General features: G+C 35.9%; 2 protein-coding genes across 2 annotated transcripts; both read right to left on the reverse strand.

Annotated features, from left to right (window-relative positions):
* Nucleotides 1–1,918: 1,918 nt before the first annotated feature.
* Nucleotides 1,919–4,083, reverse strand: LOC119639234 (kelch-like protein 3). The gene is made up of 6 exons (XM_038036516.1): nucleotides 4,048–4,083; nucleotides 3,846–3,969; nucleotides 3,690–3,786; nucleotides 3,395–3,631; nucleotides 3,227–3,333; nucleotides 1,919–3,127 (listed from the first exon to the last, which is right to left on the reverse strand). Exons 1-6 carry the CDS (start codon nucleotides 4,053–4,055, stop codon nucleotides 1,919–1,921), a joined length of 1,782 nt encoding a protein of 593 aa, XP_037892444.1. The 5' UTR covers nucleotides 4,056–4,083.
* A 6,797-nt stretch (nucleotides 4,084–10,880) lies between these two features.
* LOC119639235 (protein argonaute-2-like) lies at nucleotides 10,881–15,762 on the reverse strand. Its single transcript, XM_038036518.1, has 12 exons — nucleotides 15,747–15,762; nucleotides 15,596–15,694; nucleotides 14,517–15,170; nucleotides 14,331–14,450; nucleotides 13,978–14,273; nucleotides 13,837–13,925; nucleotides 13,175–13,772; nucleotides 12,724–13,086; nucleotides 12,538–12,651; nucleotides 11,478–12,029; nucleotides 11,042–11,409; nucleotides 10,881–10,971 (listed from the first exon to the last, which is right to left on the reverse strand). Exons 1-12 carry the CDS (start codon nucleotides 15,760–15,762, stop codon nucleotides 10,881–10,883), a joined length of 3,360 nt encoding a protein of 1,119 aa, XP_037892446.1.
* Nucleotides 15,763–20,947: the final 5,185 nt, after the last annotated feature.

Here is a 20,947-nt window from a genome sequence, read left to right on the forward strand (position 1 = left end):
ATTGGTTCCGAAATTTTCTTGCTTTGCTGTTTGTCTAAGAAAAAATTAATTCACACTTTAATGTTACAATAAACCGCAACCCAATTATTTACGTTCTTACAGAATCCATCCACCGTTCACTACTGTCATGCATAGCGTTCAAATTCCATAACGAAACTATTTGATAAGTCCTGTAAGAGCCTTTATTGTTTCATATATAGAGAGGAAAAATTCTTTTAGAGAAAGTCGAAGAAAGAGAAAGTGAGAGAAAGAAAGAGAGAGAGAGAGAAATATTAAGAGCGAGAAAGCTTTTGCGTTTTAAAAAAGCTTAAGAAATATTGTGAATTCTTATTAAAATTGAATAACGATAGCTATCACCTATTAGTAGAATCAGTCAACCAGTTGCTCAAACTATAATACAAACTAACCAAGAACATCAATAAAAGGGTCAGCGCCTCACTTTACCTTAGAGGATCAAACTCACTTTCAGCATGGAGTACATTTATTGGTTGAATTTCTAGTTAGCGAAGTGTAACATTTTTATTACTATGAACCACAGCAATGTTATCTTTAATAAATAAAAATTAAGAATATTATAGTCGGACAAGAGCGACTATTAAATATCCTATACCATTTCACTTAATGAAGTTATTTACTCCTTTAGTTAATAATACATCAAAAATTATTAATTATTTTCTGGCAAAGCCCGGATGAAAGCTCGGATATTGGAGGATGTCCAATACGTTCAATGACGCGATCCCAATTTAGCAAACTCAGTTTATTTCCCAAAAATTGTATTATTTATCAGTCTCCATCATAGTAAACTACAAATTATACTTTTTCTCCATATAAGGGCACAGTGTTCATGATAACCCTTGTATTTGTTAGAATCTCAAAAGTAGCAGTAGACCTATGTGATCCAAATTCCCTAATGCTAACTTTTTTGGTTATCTTGCTACTATGGATCAATTTTCTTCATAAGTTATAAAATTTAAGCTTTTTTGAAAAGTTTTTTATGGAGCGCGGTCCTAGAAATAGAGCCATATGGTTCGCACCTGTAAGTTCACTGTTATGAACCGATGTTCATCATAAAACCCTAACAATTACGCCTTTCTGGCATATAATTGCAGATTTCCTGAGCATAGTTATGTGTGATATCGAAAAAATAGACCTACATGGTTCATTTTTGGCAAGATTGATTTCTATGCCAATTTTTGCCATGAAATTTTGAAAATTACACCTTTTTAATATATAAAGATTCAACTTTCGCAGCAACGGGTACATCACAAAGGGTTCAAAAAATTGCCCCAGGCGGATCAAATTTTTCATACCGATTTAGAATGTCGAAATACTACAACTTATTGACTTTTGTTGACATATTGTGAAAAGGATTATTTTTTTATTTGGTTTTTATTTCGTAGTAAATGAGAAAAAGGTTTTTCTACACCTTATAATTTATATTAGGTTCGGCAGGTGGCTGCTAATCCATTGTCCAATTTTTTTATAACTACAGAGCTGCTGTGAAAAACAGACAGACGTCCGATAAGAACCATGTTAAGCTAAATTCGCGTCATATCACTTAACTTCTTCCTCCTAAAGCATACACACTACAAAACCATTCCGTGCATACTCAATGAGTATTGTGAACTTCGCTGATGCTTCTAGTTGTCGTTCGGAACTACATGGGTTATTCCGAAGATATTTTTTTATTCTTTAAAGACTCTTTGAAACTCATTTGCCTTTGGAGGAAGAAGCGATTGCTGTTAGAGGGACTTATAAGATCTCTACACGATTTTACAAATAATATAAAATTGAATATAATTCTCTTTGGCTTTTATTTCGTGTTAAATGGAAAACATTACTCGATAAATCTTATAGCCACCAATCCCAAGTTAACTCGATACAAAATTATTACAAAGAACAAAGAATAGTAGGAATATTATTTGGATGCTTCGCTGAAATCTAAACATTCATTGATTACAGCCGCGCCCCCAATGCAGTGTTTAATATCTACCGAATCAACTATTGTCCATTTATTAGTGTTCAAATTGAAACGTTCAACACTAGTAATATGTACACGTGTGTCGGGATCGGAAGGAATACGGCCGCCAAACACATAAATGTCTTCATCAATTATTACGGCCGACTGGCCTCCTCTGCTGAAATTCATGCATGGCATGTCTTCCCATTTGTTACATCGTACATCAAAGCGTTGGGAATGATTTTTAACGCTAATAAGGAAGTGTTTGTAGGGTAACAATACGAAATGTTCTCCTGGAGATCTTTTTGCTGTTGTTGTTGTTTTTACATCATACCATCGTCCTTCTCGCGGATCATATCGAGTCAACGAACGCGTATGTTGCGTGCTATCTTCAAAACTACCGCAATTAAAAATACAATTTTCCAGAACTGCAGCTTGATTGCCACATTTATATGTGAAAGGTAGTTTTGCACAGTTGTGCCATTGATCTGTCGAAGGGTTGTAACATTCGACAGTTGAAGTATTGCGCCCACCGATTACATAGACGAGATCATTGTATGCACATATTCCATAGCTTAAATGAATGTCGCTCATTGATGCAATGTCGGTCCATTTTCCTTTAGAAGCGTCGTAACATTCCGCTGTTTTTGAATAATGATTTGAACCTAACCATCCGCCTGCTGTGAACACGCGACCGTTTAATGCAACTGCACCAATTTCACATCGAGGCGTTTTCATTTTGGAAGTAGAGAGCACTTGATTGCTGGCTTTGTTGTAAATTTCGCATCTGCTAAATACTTCCCAGGATCTTACACATTGACCCCCGACAAACAGCACATAATGTTTTATCTCGTTCCTGCTCTTAATCATTTTCTCGTCCTGAGTGGCACTCGACAAACACTTTCGTCTACTTTCTGGTAATAGTTGGTAACTTAAGGCGTCAATTAAGAAGTGACTGCATTGTAGATCATTTCTAAGGAGAGGTTCAGCTAATATATGATTCGTCAAGAATTCAGTGGAGACGAAAGGCAAGCGTATATGGCATATTAATGCAGAAAGGTGTACTTGGCGGGCCCTTTGGTCATGTTTGATCCATTTTATCACCGCTTTATATGCGTTTTCCTCAACTATGACCCGGAGTTTGTCGTCTTTCATAAGTTTTTCGATCTGAAAGGAGATGTAGAAAAAAGAACATTAAAAATCTATTTGTGTTCACATGGTAAACAAACGAATTAAAAAGATTTCATTACTCCGTAAACCGCATACCTCTTCAAAAGATAGCAGGAGCCATTCTTCGGTGTTTGTCAACTGCTGAAAATTTTCTAATATGTATTTGTGACAATGATCGTACAAATCGTCACAAGAATGCATATCTGAAAGAGCATTAAGTACAAGTGGTTGTGGAATACTTCTGGAAAGACTCAAGTCACTTACCAGCGTATCTTTGAAGACTAAAGCAGTGTTCCGGCTTTAGGACCCGTTTGAGAAGTTGACAGCATTGCACCTTGACCCAGTCTATTTGCAATAAATCTGCTGCTGATAGAAGAAGTAGGGCATTACTCTCCGTGACTTTAATGCTGCCGCTGTATATGTAGTCCATCACCGCTTTTACAGAAGATGCATCGACGTCGATTAACTCGGCTGTGCCTTGCGCCTTCTCTTTCATATCATCTAAAATAGTTGGAGAAATTTTTGATTTGTTTCTTAACGTTTACATGACACCACTTGCTTCTTAACATTGCTCCAAAATAAGGTGAAGCAGCCGCAAGTAACCATTTGTGAACGAAAATCGTTTCATCATCAACTTGCAGAGAGAAATCGCAATGCTTTAAAATGGAAAAAGTAAGTTTCTAACGCTCTTATTGTAGAGAATATATTCGCTTACCTCTTGATTCAGTCGCATCCTATTTAAAGTTTCCAGTAGAGTGCTGCCATAATCGGGATTTTTATAATTATTTTCGGCTATCAGTTCCTTGGTGACGCTGACACTTGTAGGTTTGAAGGGAGATCTAAAGACGGAACTTGAATGTTTCAGAATCGAATATTCCGTTGTGATCGTAGGCAAGAGATTTTACACTGTTACTTACGTGAACATTGCTGTATGACTGTCTTCCGGAGGGTAAGTTAAGATATTTTTGTACTCTACGAAGATTGCTTTTAGTTAATCTGTAACTTTAAGAGTTGTCTCACGTTTCCGTAACTAAATTTAACTAACAGGATATATTTTCTTACGGATGATTAATTTTTTCGAAGAAAATATTGAGCAGATCCTCTACTTACTACTTCTATATACTGTTTGTGCGGTGGTGTTGTACACTTTATCAAAATTATATTTATATTAAATATTTTATTTTGTTTTGTTGTAAGTGACTTAGTGTAACTTGAAAGTTATTTATAGAAATCGTTTGAGTATTAATCGATCGGTGGATGTTTGAAAAGTGGAATAGAAATTTTATATAACAAATTATTTTATCGACGGCGAACGAGTTGAAGAAAAAAGAAAAAAAATTTTACAAATGTTGGTTGAGTGAAACAAAAATGAGATAACGGTTATGTTTAACTATCGCCGAATATTTCAATAACTATAGAAGGAAGATCGCTCTCTACGTTACTTGTCGACTTTGTGAATACTTAAAGGATAACATAAAGGAATTCGTGGAATCGGAACCTAAACATCGAAGTAGAAAAATTTCACTTTATTCGTAAATCTCGTTCCGTTTATAGAAATTTTCTATTATTGTTTTTATTATTATTAACTTAACCGGAGTAATAACTTCTAAGCTTTCACGGACTAGCATGCGTCCACGATTATCGGCTTTATTAAAAATTCTACCATACTTGAGATTCGAACCTACGACCATTGAAGTTGCGAGTTGAGATTCTTTGCGCTCGGCCACTCAAGCGGGTGAGAAATTTGTGAACTTTTCTAAATTCTCGCTCACGTGGAACGTGGAACAGTTGGGATTAATGCAAATTGCTATCAGCAGAGAAGCGCTTTATGAAGAAATATTAGACATAAAGCAGGTCTGAGCAGAAAAATTCAATCTACGAGCGTAAGTAACAGAAAAATTCATCCAATTGTGGTATGGCTCGTTGTGTTAATTTGATTAGAAATATTATAGTGTGAGCTTAGAAGAGAAGCGTGTTCTCAAATTGGATCATCCACTCTTGTACTTACTTTAGAGCGGATAAAATCTTCATTTCAAAGTTATGCACACAATGTGAAAGGTAAACTTCGCTTTCACGGACCTATATATATTATATATCGTGATATATGTATATACGATATTTATCGCTGAGTTGGTGAATAATACTCTATGGACTATTACTGAAAAGATTATTGATTGAGTAACCGAGTACTGTTTTCATAATTTATCATAAATCAACGCATCAATCGTTTTCTTGCCTATCAACATTCACGTAAACATTCCTTCAACTGAAGTGAGGAATACAATGGCTACGTTTATCTCCTTTTTTTATGGGGCGCGATTTATTCCAAACTCAAAGATTATATTACGTAGACATTACCGAGATAATCTGGACTAATGCGTAAGTCTTAAAGAAAGCTCTTCCAAATGCCGAGAAAGTCGCATGAAAGAAGTGGTAGGAATTTATTGGGAAATCGGTTGAAGGAATTTGGATTCTATGCAAACTACGACGTTCTCGCATTCCGAACCATCGATAACAGCACAGCAAAGCACGTCTCACTTTCAACCGGAAAAATGTCCAATTTTCTGATGTTGCGATCGTCTAAAAATAATTCGAATGCTAAAAATGGTCTTCTATTAAACATATCGATTTTCAAAAGTAGATAATAATCACACTTTTCTTATCTTGCAATACGATCATCGTATGGCCACAAATTAAATTTCAAGTACTTTTCACTTAGCCACACCAAAGAAACTCATAATAACGAAAAGAATGAAAGTCATTAAGGTAAGGTAATCGATAGCAAATAGAAAAACAAAGAAAAATTTTGTAAAACTCCACCTTACAGTTATTTATATAATGACTTTATATAGTGACTTTTATATGGGAACAGACTGAAACCGTACTCCGATCCGAATCGTTTTCAAAAGCTGAACACGTGGGTACGCGAAACTCCATGAAAATTTTTAAGAAATTTAAAAAATCCCTAAATTCAACAAGGACACACTGGTAATGAAGAATTATCAGTCAATACATGATAACTTGGAAAGCAGTAGGAAAACATGTGAAATAAGTTATATGTTCGGTCGTCTCTCTTATGAAATCTCTTGAGTACTCTTAGATCATAATGTAGGGCGTAGCGAAAAAGAAACTCCGCAATGCATTCACACCATTACTTCGGTGCAATTCATATTTCATTGCACGGATCACTACTGAATATCATGGTAAACAAACGAATTAAAAAGGTTTCATTACTCCATAAACCACACAAAGTTAGCAGCAGCCATTCTTCGGTGTTTGTCAGTTGTGGAAAATTTTCTAATATGTATTTGTGACAATGATCGTACAAATCGTCACAAGAATGCATATCTGAAAGAGCATTAAGTACAAGTGGTTGTGGAATACTTCTGGAAAGACTCAAGTCACTTACCAGCGTATCTTTGAAGACTAAAGCAGTTTTCCGGCTTTAGGACCCGTTTGAGAAGTTGACAGCATTGCATCTTGACCCAGTCTATTTGCAATAAATCTGCTGCTGATAGAAGGGGTAGGACATTACCCTCCGTGATCTGAATGCTGCCGCTGTAGATGTACTGGATCACAGCCTTTACAGAGCATGCATCGAGTTCGGCTAAGTTGACTGCGCCTTGCATGAATGTTTCAGAACCGAATATTTCGTTGTGGTCCTAGGCAAGAGATTTTACACTGTTACTTACGTGAACATTATTGTATGATTGTCTTCCGGAGTGTAAGTTAAGATATTTTTGTATTTTACGAAGATTGCTTTTAGTTAATCTGTAACTTAAAGAATTGTCTCACGTTTCCATACAGTTCGTTGTTAATTTCGGGAATTTCAGGTGAACTAGTGCTTGGAAAGGGAGAAATTGAAGAAACAACAGACACTTAATTTTCTGTCTGTGCAATGTTTGAAGTAAGGCAAGGACTTCAAAACGAACAATCTGCAGAGTATTCTGTTATCGTAATATCTCTGAAGATAGCTGGAAAGACGTTTGATATAAACAATTCTTACAGTGGTCTATTATCAAAGGATATATGCATATCTCCGGTAGTTGTTAAGCGTTCACTTATGCTTTTGAAATGTCGCGGTACAATAATGTTGTTTATTTATTTGCTTTAAAAATAAATACACTAGCACCTTATCCTTTGTTATAAAATTATTTTATGAAGTTTTTTCCTGACGTTGTAGGCGGTTTATTTGACGTTAACTTCTTAAATAAAAATGTAATAAAAAATATCAATGAAATCGCCTTTAAAATCTTTTTGCACGATATTGGGGTGATGATGTAGCTTTGCGTCTTGATTCAGCAACTTGAAGTTCAGTACTCGACGCAAGTAAGATACTCATCTTGTCGCTCCGTTATATCCTAAGAAGTACTTAATGATAAAATTTGGTTTTTCTCAGATTTATAGATAATTCCTGTACGAGTGGAGTAAAGGGAATTTCTGCAATAGTATGTTAGAGTAGAGGGAGTCGGATTGAGTTATAGTAAATGTTGTCGTTAATCAACAACCTATAATGCACGGAAAATATTAAATTTTCTTTTTGTAGCCTACAATATATAGAGTGTATATTGAGTTCGCGTGGATGTTTAACGCACTCGGATCTGTGTGATGCTTAAGACATATGTGCTTTGCATTACATCGATTCTAAGTTGATTTTAAGGTTTCCTCTTTGCCCGATATCTGTCCATGTATTCTTGTCTTCAATGTAAAGAGTTTTCAAGTTTCAAGATATTTATATTAATTTATTGTCTATCTAATGTGTGGTTTTTTAGGTAGCCTACTCTTTTTAAATGATTCCAAACAGTCATGTGGTTGATGTTTATTATCTCAGCTGGTAGCTTGTGTGCCGCGATTACTCCGCAAGTTGCAAAATTTTATGGACTTTTTTTAGTAAGTGACCGACCAGAGCGAGTTGTAACAAAAAAGCTTCATATGCCCGACTTGAAATCGTGCCATCACTTCATTTATTACAGTTATTTATATAACGATATTTCAGAGTAAGTCTTTGCGTGAGGAGTAGTCAAAATATTTTCAATTTCATCGAAATATCTTAAAAATCACAATCTGTAAGCAGCATAAAAGAAAACAAGACAGACAGGGAGGCAGGACAGACAATCTTGGATCGGTGCAAAAAGTGATTTTGAATCGATCGTTATAATAAAGGGTGGCTCCGGCTCAAATTCTTCTGTGTATATTACATCTATCTGTACAAATTTCTTATATCTCTGTACCACACAAGTGATGTAGGGTATAAAAAGTCATTGTATGAAAAGAAATTGCAATTTTCATAATTGTTTGAAAAAATCGCTGATTAATATAAGTTTTCTCATGAAGACGTAAACCTTAAAATTTGAAACAAGTTGCAATTTTTAGTATTTTGTCAGAAAAATAGCGAAGAGTAATATTAACAGTGTATGGCATTTAGCGGTCGGTTTTGCCCAACTACAATTTTTTTTCCTTGCCAGGTATAGAAAGGTATTTGAAGGTAGAAACTGCCCTTACTTTACGCTTTATTATATTCTTATATTACACTCAAATCTGTTGTTGTGTGGCGGATAGGAATCGCATAAAAAAAGTCTCGCATAGATAATGACTCAAAACCTTACGAAATAACTAGGAATTGCAAAAAAACCAACTCAGCGACGTAACGAGGCACAAACGAACCCGAACTAACACGATGCGTTTATAGTTTATAGTAATTGCCTGACGCAATACTTATATAATGTGATGAAATATATATCAAAAATCGAAAAAACTATATATAAATATGTATATAAATGCCGCATAAAACAAGTCGCACAAAAACAGGCTTGAGTGTAGTCATCTCTTGTGATGTTTGAATGTTTGAAGTAGGGCAGTAAAAATTGGAGAGCGCTCCGATATAAACAATGCAATGCAATGGCCTGTTACCGTCAGATAACTATAGTACAGCAACTACTCATTTCTTTACTTACATGTTTCCAATGTAATAGTGTAACTACTATCTCATGTGAATATAATTGAACTAAATTTTTACTCCCTGATAGACGATTGTTGTAGAAAGCTCTTCAAAAACTTATGAATCTGGACAATTTAGGCAACGGGACGATTATATTGTAACGGTTGATTTTAAATGATTCACACGACACTAATTAAAGTCAATTCGTTAAGCTTATGCCCTTACTCAATAAATTGGAATTTTATACTAAACGCAAGTAAAAAACAAAATGTTCGTTCAATTATACCTTTAACGGTAAATGAAATAATAAATGATAGCATTACTACCTGATATGAGGATTGAAAGAGAATTTCTACAAAAGAATGTTCAATTAAGGAAAGTTTCATTTATCCGCGTATTGTTAATGAAGAGACTATAAAATTCATGGAAATTTCTTTTAATACCCTCTCTCTCTCTCTTTATCGTACAGAGTATATTACGTTCAAGCGAACGCATAACTAACTTAAAAGAGTGAGTAGCACGCTAGATTTCATCTGGTCGGAGCTATAGCTATAGGGTGATCGCTCAGTCACGTTTGCTAGCCATCTTCGTACTACTTGTTGGCTGCCAACGTGTTACACGAAGAGGCAGCATCTCGTGAGTCATTGATCGTATTGGAAAGAAAAAGTGACAACTACTCACAAATTCCGTTTATGCAATCAGGTCACAGTGTTTGAAATATCATCATGAATTAAGTACACCGACGTCCAAGGATGAATCCTATATGCAAAATGGATTACATCGGATCATTTAAAAGAGTTTTATTTTAAAAAAGTTGATCATATGAAAAGTATTTTTAAGCTTCGAAATTTCTCGACAAAAGCCTCGGATATATGTATAAAATCAACTGGCCATAAAAAAAAAATTGCTATCTGTATGTTGAATACTAGAAAAGGTGATGAACGAATGAACTGGCACGCGGACAGACAGGCTCAGATCAGTCAGATTTCATGTCTACAAGAGAATTACGATCCGGATCAGCCACTGGCTCCATATTGGAATTACTTAAGCAATCCTTCGTTCTCTATGAGTTACATGGAAAAACGTTTCACTCTTGCTTCTACGTCGTCAACATTTTCAGTATCTATTGATTTATTTACTTTGCTACTTTGTGTAGGCATTGCTTCGGAAGTTCGATTAGAAGTTTCCTCCAGTGCGACGGATTTCAAAGCTTCACTTAATTTTATCTAAATATTATTGATTAATAAAGGCGATGCTCTAATTTTATAGAATCATTAGTACTCTCGAGATTATTTTTAATAGAAGGCAAGGATTTAGTAATGTTCTCAATTTACTTTTGAAGGAAGTGTTGGTTGGCTGGCTTGCGAAAGAGTTGGTTGAGTTCGACACTGTATAATTGATTGTAAGTTTTCAAGGACAATATTTAACATTGCTTTCGGAATATTCAAAAGGTAACCTTTTCTAAAGCAATTATTAATAACAATATCTAAGGAAATAATCCACCACGTAGATTAAACTACGTTGCTACACTATCAGGGTCAGGATACCCGGACGATTTCAATGAACATAAGGTCTCCGCCTCAGACAAGTTGATTTGCAAATGAGTTTAATCGGTAGGGATATAAACCACCATTAACCAAAAGGAAGTTAACGATCCCAATCACAGCTGAGCTGAGAAGGATTCAATGGCAAAAAATATTGTGGTAGATTAAAGTCTTTATTAGATTGAAATTTTTTAGACACCACGAAAAATGTAATAATAAATATTATATATAATGTATAACTATTATAAATAATAAGATCGACCATATTTTATATGAAATACATTGGATTTCGTTTCATTAGGCCAGATTGAATAGAGCGTTTTTTATATTCGTCCTTCAGGTTGCCAAAACGAAATGCACTGAAATGTTATGTAATGTGAATAATAAAACCAAGCTTACTCTGTAAGGCTTGTTCTATAGGCAACTTACCCCTCCAAATACACACGTCCCCTAAAGGCAACAAGATGGGCTAAATAAGCAGGTGCCGGATATGAAACGGCCCGGTTGCAGCGTGGAAACATGTGACACAAATTATAGCTTAGCTTTTGCAACAGATCAATATCGAAATTGGAATCGTCCTCGATAACATTATAACGCGTCGGTTTAGCTGTGCCTTGTATAGCTTTATGGCTAACCAAAAAAAATTGTTTTTCATTCGGATGGACAATATACTGATCGACGACCGTACCCGGCTCGACGTTGTTAAAATCTCGAAAACCTTGACTTTGTCGAAGTGGAAAGAAACGTGTATGATGGCGCTTAATTACGACAAGACAAGTGATCTTTGGATTACAGCCCTGAAAATAAACATAAAAAACATTTTAATTTTATTACTGACGTAAACAGAAAATTATTGCAGCCGTACCATTTGGGCGCAAGCTCGACGTATGCCGCCCAGCTCATCTTTCCTTATTTTGGGAAATTGACCATCCGAAACTCCATCTCGATAGTAAATTATATATTCCGGATAGCGATTTTGATAACTTTTGTAAATGCTCAAATGATATTCAGTGATGGATTTCATGTCTTCGATTTCCTCGAGTGTTGATTTTTGCAAACGATACTGCATGTTGTAACATGCGCCGTAAGCGTCATGAGATGCTGCCACACCTACAACACTTGGTATATGACGCTGATCAGGCGAGGGATGAGTTACATCCGCGCCCATAAACATCACATTACGAATAGGTTGGAGAAGCTTTTTTAATCCGGCCTCCTTTTCTTCCGATACCTTGTGATTGGTACCGTTCAATTTCGCATTGACTTTCAGCATTAAATTGTGCATCACCGATGCGTCTTTGGGAGCACGTAATACAGTTTTCTCTTTAATACATTGAGTCAAAATTCCCACTTTAAGTTCGGCATTTTGTTTTACCGAAGCATACGATGTACCATAATTCGGCAATACAACAATTACCTGTTACGGAAAAGTGAGACGTTGCGACGAAAGTCACTTGAAATAATAATAATAATAAGAAGAACATTGTAGTCGGGCAAGGCCGACCATTGGAATAGCCTACACTACATTGTCTAACACAATCCTTATTTTTGTATGTAAGCGCTATTATGGGTCAAATTCTATCACCACATATTAAAACTTGGACTTTTCTGCTCGACAAAGGATCAACTTCTGTGAGTATCCTTATTAGGGTAGATTCAAAAAAATACGCTCAGATTGTCCATGTTTGCTACACTGGTAATATTTAGTCACAAATATCACAAAAATTGTGACCTGCAGCTTGAACATAAATTTACGTGGACAGATCTCAGACGAAGAGACAGACAGACGGACAGATCAATTGAGGTTATGATTCTGAATCGATCGGTATAATAAAGCCTTTCTGCGTGTTACATACGCACAAACTCAACCACAATTACCACAAGTGGTGTAGGGTATAAGTATGAATGAGTACAGCTTGCCTTACCAGAGCGAAACTTTCCTTCGCAAGATCTTGTAAAACCCAATCGATATTTTGAAAACCTCTTATTTCTCCTTCCTGCGCCAACTTTACATCAAGTAGTTGAGCCGTCTTTTGCACCTTGATCGGAAAATTATATTGCATAAAGGAAGCTTACAACATAACATAAATAATAAATTTGGTTACGCTTACGGCCTTTTTAAAATCTTGTAATGAATGCGCGTTAATCGGACGACCTTTATTTTCGTAAATGATTGCCCATTTGTGTCCGGGATTGACTTTGGAAGTCTCTAAAAATTTGACGTCAGTCAATTGCCAGGCACCGTCGCGTGGGCGTGCAGTTTTACCACCAAAATACTCCAATTCTGGCGGTGGCAATAAGCGAAAATGAACTTTTATAAAATTACTACCGAATTGTACGCCGAACGATCGTATAGTCAAGTTTTCGTTGTGGCGAAAATGAGCCAATAAATTCATAATTTTACTTTTTCGCTCATTCGTAGATGTGGCGGAATATTTAATCATTTTGGCAACTTGCATATTCCCATCCTTGCGCTATTTTGTTTTCAAATAAATGATAAAAAAAACGTGTTTCCTTTTTTTAGAGGAAGAAGAATAAACATTCTTTCAAACGAAAACTCACGTTTAAAACTTGATCTCCAGCAATCGAACAGAATTCCATTGGTAGGGATATTTTGTGTATTGTCGAACCTGCTGTGATGCAATTCAAATAAGGATATTGCAAGATGCACCCCTTCGATGCAAAGTAATCTTTTACAGTTGTCTTTTTGCCGTCGTTCAACGTAAACGTTGTTTTTCCAGGCGCATCTCCAATGTCGAATACTTTGTATTTCTTAGGCAGAGCTCCAAACTTGGCCGGCGGAGTGTATATAATATCTATACCTTTTAAAAATAGAATAATAGTTCTCTTTACACGGCTATCTTCAATCGAGCGATTGAGATCTACGCCGCATTCTCTCATATATTGAATGATGGACTGAGTTTTCGGAAATGATTTGTGGGAAATATCGACATTGAGTAAGGGTACCTCGCCTAGAATAGCGGCCTGATAGATTCCCGTATACATTTCATAACCATCTCCTAAATCGTAAAATTCTGTAGGCTTTCGATAAAATGATCGTCCGACACGAATTCCAAGCTTATGATTATTGGATGCTAAAATCACCTCTAAAGCCTGTAATGCCCGCATGGGCTTATCGAACACACGATCGTTATGATAACTGAAAATTAATTTCGAGTGATTTAGATACATCAATTTTTCTCAGTTCCACCGAGAGCACTTACGATCGTAGAGATGCCAATTCGACTTCAGGTATATCAGTTTCCTTTATTTGGAGTTTAAATGATTTTTGTCGATCTCCACTATCCATCACCTAAAGTGAGCGTAAATATTATGCATTTGTTACAAAAAAATGTCCTCCTCACCTCAATTTCATACTCGTAGGATTTTTCCGGAAGACGCATTACAGAATAGCAACTCTTGGAGCCGTCAAAAGCCATTACGTATTGACTGAAATACTGTCTTTGACATTGATCGAAAGCTGGACGAAGAAACTTTTTAGGACGATCTGGTGTAATGGTCACGTCATAATGATAAGCAATGTCGGCCATTTTATCAATATTCATCCTCAAATAGTTGACTTCACATATTCCTTGTCTACCCAGCGTTCCACGTTGAACTCCAGCACAAGATACGACATTATACGCCGGTGCAGATTCTTCTGAGCAGTTAAATAAGAATGAAATTAAGAGAAGAGCTCAAGCTAGTGAAAACGAACCTTCGCCGGCGACGAATCCTAATCCTTGATGCTGTTTCTGTTGTTGTTGAGGTGGACTTTTCTGCTGCCCCGATTGACATCTTCGGGCTTCGTCTTGCCTATATGGCTGCTGTGCAGATTCTACTGAGCAGTTAAAAAAAAATGAAAGTAAGAGAATAATTCAAGCGAATAAAAACGAATCTTCACCGGCGGGGAATCCTGTCCCTTGGTGCTGTTGTTGTTGTTGTTGTTGGGGTAGACTGTGTTGCTGTCCCGCTTGATAACTTCGGGTTCCCTCGTGCCTATACGGCTGTTGCTGGGTGCCAAACCTATCTCGATTTCCGCCTCCAGCGGTCTGATGTCTTTGTCCACTGCCAGCTTCTTTCTTGTATCCCCACCCTCCTTCTTGTTGTGGTTGCATTCGTTGCTGGCCTTCATAAGCTTGCCTTTTTTGGCCGCCCCATGCCCCTTGCTGCCGTCTGTCAAACTGCAGCTGCTGCGGCGGTTGCCCTACTCCAACGGCTCCGCCTTGTTGTTGGCCATTCCTAGACAAACCTTGTTGTGTTTGTTGTCCATCTTGTTGCCCCACAAGCAATTGCTGTCGTTTCGGTGGCCATCCCCACCCCCCTTCCTGCCTAGGCTGCTGTTCATGCCTATTCCAATTAGCATCTTGTTGTTGTTCAGAGCGAAATTGTTGCCTTTCCTGTAATGGTTCCCCAATCCGGCCGTCATTTCTACCACGAGTGTCGCCTCCGCTATGTTGGAATTGCGCTGCCCGTGTTCTTTGCTGCCCATCGTCAAGCAGTTGCTGTTTTCCTTGATCGCTTCTTCCTCCCCGCTGTTCGCCTTGACTAACATTGCCTTACATATAGTAAAAACCACAATGAACCACGCATAGGAAAAAGAATATTCTATCTGCTGCGAAAACTTAGCGAATTTTGTCTCGAAAGTTTCACAAAAATATTTGATTTTCTTACTGAGTTTCCTCTTCGTGTTTAAGTGAAAATCTCGTCTTAAAAAGACGAGCGGGTCACTGCTATTGATTACGACTGCTTCCAAAAAAAAAAAAAAAAAACTACCACGCGTGTGATTGACGAAATCTCGCCGAAAGAATGTGTTTTTGAAAATAAAAAAAAATGTGAGTAGAACGATGTGAACCCTACGCTCTTACGCAATGAAGAAGGTATCTATTGGGTAAAAAAAACTATTCTCCTCCGCTTTTCCAAATTAATGACTCAAATTTTGTTCTCGCCAAAAATGTATTTAATATTTTTATTATTCTTTACCTATATGTTCCTTTTGTCTCTTTTCTACAGGATCTGACTGACGTGGATTCTCCGGCGGTATGTTCTGATTATTATCAGGATTCTCATTTAGTTTATATTCTGTAAAATATGATTTTATAAAGGGATTAGCCGTAGGCCTCAATTTACTTACTATTCTTTTTTCCCATATTAATATTATTTTTTTGCTTTATTCAAATGCTTTTTTTCTTTTTTTTTTTTTTGGATACTGAGCCGTCTAATGCGTCCGACTCGAAAGATGTATAAGTAAATCTACAAATTTTTCAACAATTTGACAGATATACAGATACCTTGTGAAGACAGATTTCACCCGCTTGCTTTGATTTTTCTACTAGAGTATAAAGTGTATGAAAAGTACCGACAGAAAATTTACGCCAGAAGTTTGTAAGCTAAAAGTACTTTGCGACAACGATAGTAAACATTTTTATTGCATGTTAGGTGCAAACCAAATAATATTTTTGCTTGCCTCGCTCTCACTTATGAGACAAACGTTTCATTTAACTGTAACCTATCGTCGTGATTCTAAAAAAGAAGGGAAAAGAACTAAATTTTGATATCGTACCCGGGGGGTGAGGGAGAGGGCGTGGCTGATATTTGCAGAATAAAAAATAGCGTGATTCTGTTGTAGTCGTCGCCATGATCCCAAAAAAGAGAAGAGAAGAAAAAAATTTTTATATATTAAAACATTGCAAGGGCGTGGCTGATAATATAGATTTTTAGAATAAAAGTGGAAATATACAACGTGTTGTCTTTGTAGTTTGCAACAAGCTGAAAAAATTGTGCACAATTTTTGTTGTACACACGTGTTGCCGTTGCAGGTGTGTCCTCTGACATTTTCAGATTATTTTGCAAATTTTTGGGCGATAATTTTACTTTTGCGAACGAGAGAATGCTTACATAATTGGGCGAACGGACAGATGGACAGAGGAATAGACGGACACGCTTAGGTGCATTCCGATGTTAATTAAAACTGGTAAAGAATTTGTGTACTTTATGGGGTTTTTGAGTTATTGAAAATTATATTTAATTTCGATTGATCGATTTGATGGATGGATGGATGGATGACATTTTTGTACTGTTTTTACAAGATCGCCCATAAAATATTCGTTCAAATTTGTGTAGATGTACTTACTGTACTTTATGCCTGATGTATAAGTAAGTAATACGTTTTATGTACTTTAGAAAATCGAGGTGTTATTGAAGCTCACATCCGGACACTTCAATAGTATTGTTGTTTTGAAGGTTCGCCGCTTGAGCTAATAAAACATAAACAAAATATAAATATCTAATAATAAGACAATATCCGTTAAGCGCAAAATGCCAATTAGGCGCATCAGTCTAATATTTCATAATGGCTCTGTGTTTGCGAATATGAGAAAAATGCATTTTAATAGAAAGCTTTAAGGTAACATATAATGTTTTTGTGAAGCTAATACCGTGTGTTTTTGTTGTTGCAAAATCAGCACAGTGCGTCTAACTAAACTAACTTAAAGCTTTATTTAAGAACTTGCACAGGTTGTTGTCTTAAATGAATGCTTTGCAAGCTTAATTTTTTATAATGACCACCAGAGGAAGGTCTTTAGTGAATTTGTCAAATGCATTGAATGAAGCAATATATGGAAATCCTCTATTTGTATTTCCAGTCCTATATACATCGGAACGATTCGGCCATATCTGCTTGCCTATCTACAGAACACATGTTAAAATCGCTCAATCAATCTAATCATATTGCCTGGAAGAACATACTTGTTCTTATTACACCCTTCACATTAAATTTAAATTTCAGATACATCGGTCCATGCTTTCCATCACGGTCGATACAAAAAACATTTTTCGGATTTTTGCGTTTGGTTTTATATGATTTCACCTCACAACTTGCTCTAGATTGACATATTAAGTTTGTGCGCATGTGTGCAAAACAAAGAAAGACTTGAGATAAATTCACATTTGATGAAATCAAGAAAATGATTCTAAATCTATTTAAACCTCGCTGTCCGTCTGTCCGTGTGTCTATGTTGTTTTCTTCTGCTCGACTTACAAGCCGAGTAAATTTTTGCGATACTTTTGATCAAAATTGAGATATACTGGTTCAAGGGTGGCTCAGATCGGGCTACTTTTCTTCGTCTCATAAAATGCCTTATTTTGAACTTTTCAAAATAAATATGAAAATGAGTAACTGTATGGCTGTGTAGGGTATTTAATGACCGGTGTTTTTTTTTTTTTTTTGTTTTCCTAATAAAATTTCTATTCATGTACCGATTAAAACGACTTAAGTGTTCGAGGAAATGTGAGTGAAGAAGAGATGAGATAATTACCAAAAACTTTATATATTATAAGATGAGACATTTCGTTAGAAAAAGGTGCAGGAGTCTTACTTAACGGGCCGCTTGGATCAAATAGGAACCACTTGCGATATAAGATATATTAAACTTACGTGGATGCTTCCAACACATGCGTTTTTGTGGTGGGCATTGCTTTCTAAAAGATCTGTTGTATTTATCGCTCATGCCTCTTACTTCCTTGCTTAGGATACTTACGAATGGCCCCACTTTCTTAGGTTCGAAACATCGTAGGGTGTTTGGTGCGATGAAATGTACCTCAAAGATCTGGTACATGAACCTGTAGAGGGCCGCACATGCGCTTGCTAGCAGTATCTACATGGACCGATGTCTGAGACATCTATACTTTTTACTTTGTAATGACTTAAGGTAGACCTACCTAGATTCCAAATCATTTTCAAATTAAATTTCGATAAAACTGTGTTTTGCTGCGTAAAGCTGTGAAATGATAATTATATCGTAATAAGAGCCTTAGGGCAGCACTGGCGTGATTGCAACAATGTTTGCTTAAGAAAAACTGAAAGAAAGCGCTCAACGACGAGCCATTCCTTAACATAATGAACTTCTACCTTAAATTAAACGTATTTTTACGCATCTGAATGCATCTGAATGAATCTAAATTTATCTCGAGATTTACATTTTGAAGATATCAGATTCATTATAAAAACAAATTTCTACAGTTAAACATACACCCCAACTGTTTTCTCATTTTAACTGGTTGGGACGGTTGGAAGGTTCCCAACAAACATTCATTTCAAGCTTAAATGATTTAATCTCTATCTATTAACCTTAACCTGAGCGCCTCTCAATTTTGAATAAGAGTTAAATTAAATATTTATTTATTTTACTTTAACTATTCGTTAATATAACGTGACGTGCCTTATTATAATAAATATAAAAAAAAAAAAAAACAAATAAGAGAATTATGAGCCACCATCTTACACCGCTTCACTCACTACAGTCATTCACCTGTTTAGTCACCAAAAGCTACACATTATTTTCAAAGACATACAATCCCGCATATTGGAGGATGATCAAAATGTTACGCGACAACGTCCAAATTTAACAAACTTAATTTATTTCCCAAAAATTTTATTATTTTTCAGATTCCTTTACGAAAAACTAGAAAGTATACTTTCCCTCAACATAAGCGCTTGCTTTTCAAATATCTTAGGGTCGAAAAAATAGAGCTCTCTGATCCAAATTTCATACTGTTAATTTTTATACCAAATTGGTACAAATTTTTATGATGAAATATTAAAAATTAAACCCTTTTCTGAAAGGCTTACCATCCATGAGAAATCTAATATGGATCCACGTCGATCAAATTTGGCGTACTTAATTCTTAGGTACAAATTAGTATCATGAATAAATTTTTATCATAAAATATTCACTTTAATTAGGCCTCTTAGCGCGTAAGGGTTTATGTTTTCTAAGAATTCTCATATGCTTTGGTATCCAATCAATAGATCCACGCGTTCCAAATTCAGTAAGAATAATATCTATGTTAGTATCCTATTGCGAACCAATTTTCACCTTAAAATATTGAAAAACTATACCATTTTATCAAGTAAAAATTCAGTTTTCGTAGGAACGATTATATGAGAAAGATTTCAAAATATTACTCCATGCGAACCTAGTTTTTCATACCGGTTTAGACTGTCAAATTATTTGTACTAAGCGAGTTTTGTTGAAAAATTTTAAAAATCACTTTTTTTCCATATTACGGCTTTTCAAAATAAGTCTTTATGTGGGGAGTGGTCGAAAAAGTGAACCGATCCGAACCATTTTCAATTGCGTTCGTCCCTGAGTTAAAGGACGCCCGTGTACCAATGTCAAAATATCTTAAAACTTGCCACCTGTAGGCTGAACATAAAAAAACCAGGCCAGATAGGCGGAGAGACGGTCTTAAATCGCTTGGGTATAATAAAAGTCAAATCCATTTTAAGCTCCTCTGGTTGTTACACATCTCCTTGCTACAAGTAGTGTAGGGTACAGAAACGCATGTAAAGAGAAAGACTTTCCTACCGGTTTTAACGATTACGTATGCTACTTTCATGTATTTAATTATGAGCGTGTGCCTGTGTGTTTGATGAAAAAGAATTTAATAACGCTTGAAGTTGTAATTTGTTATCTAAATATTTATTTTAATAATAATAAACGATTAACAGAAAATACCATTTATTTGCCCATCTGAAGTGTAACTGGAATGAAATGTATACTTGAACGTATGTATGTCTTTAAGAAGGTTTATTTGTGCTATAAATGTCAATAACATTTTATATATTGTAGAATTAGGAGAAGTAAAAGTACTATAGTGGGCCATGGTTGACAATTAAATACTATACGTCACCCTATAAGTGAGGCGTTATGTGGGGAGCGGTCGAAAGAGTGGTTTGATCCGAAGCATTTTCAACAGCATTTGTCCTTGGGTTAAAACAAGCCAATTAAATCAATCTCATCAAAATATCACGAAAATTGTGGACTAAACATAGGAAAATAAACCGGACAGATGGACACACAAATATAACTCGAATCACTTTATGATTTAATTCGTACTATAAGAAAATGAGCTCATCTCGAGCTGTTCTTCGTGTTGCATACAAGCACACAAACTTAACATACCCCCTTACCAAAAATGGTAAATGAGACATAAGCAGAAAGTAAATGAAATCGCAATTGATTTCTTATAATAATAACAAAATTATAAATGAGGAGACTTTAATTGCTTAAGTCATATCTTGTAATAATCTTGAGTACGTCAGCGAGAGAGAGAGAGAGAGAGAGAGAGAAGAGCAGTAAATCCTCTTATATACGATGACGATAAGAATCCATGAGCTACTAATTAAAGTTTTGGAAAAGGTCGTAAGATTTTAGCGTTCACCCGCTCTTAGACGGATGACAGTTGGTGGATTTCTTTGTCTAAAGAAGTTGGACAAACCTTGCCCTTCACCCTTTCCTGTCGTAGGCATTTTATTTTCCCCTAAGCTTTAAC

This window comes from Glossina fuscipes, unplaced genomic scaffold (genome assembly GCF_014805625.2).
Source record: "Glossina fuscipes isolate IAEA_lab_2018 unplaced genomic scaffold, Yale_Gfus_2 112, whole genome shotgun sequence".
Lineage (NCBI taxonomy): Eukaryota > Metazoa > Arthropoda > Insecta > Diptera > Glossinidae > Glossina > Glossina fuscipes.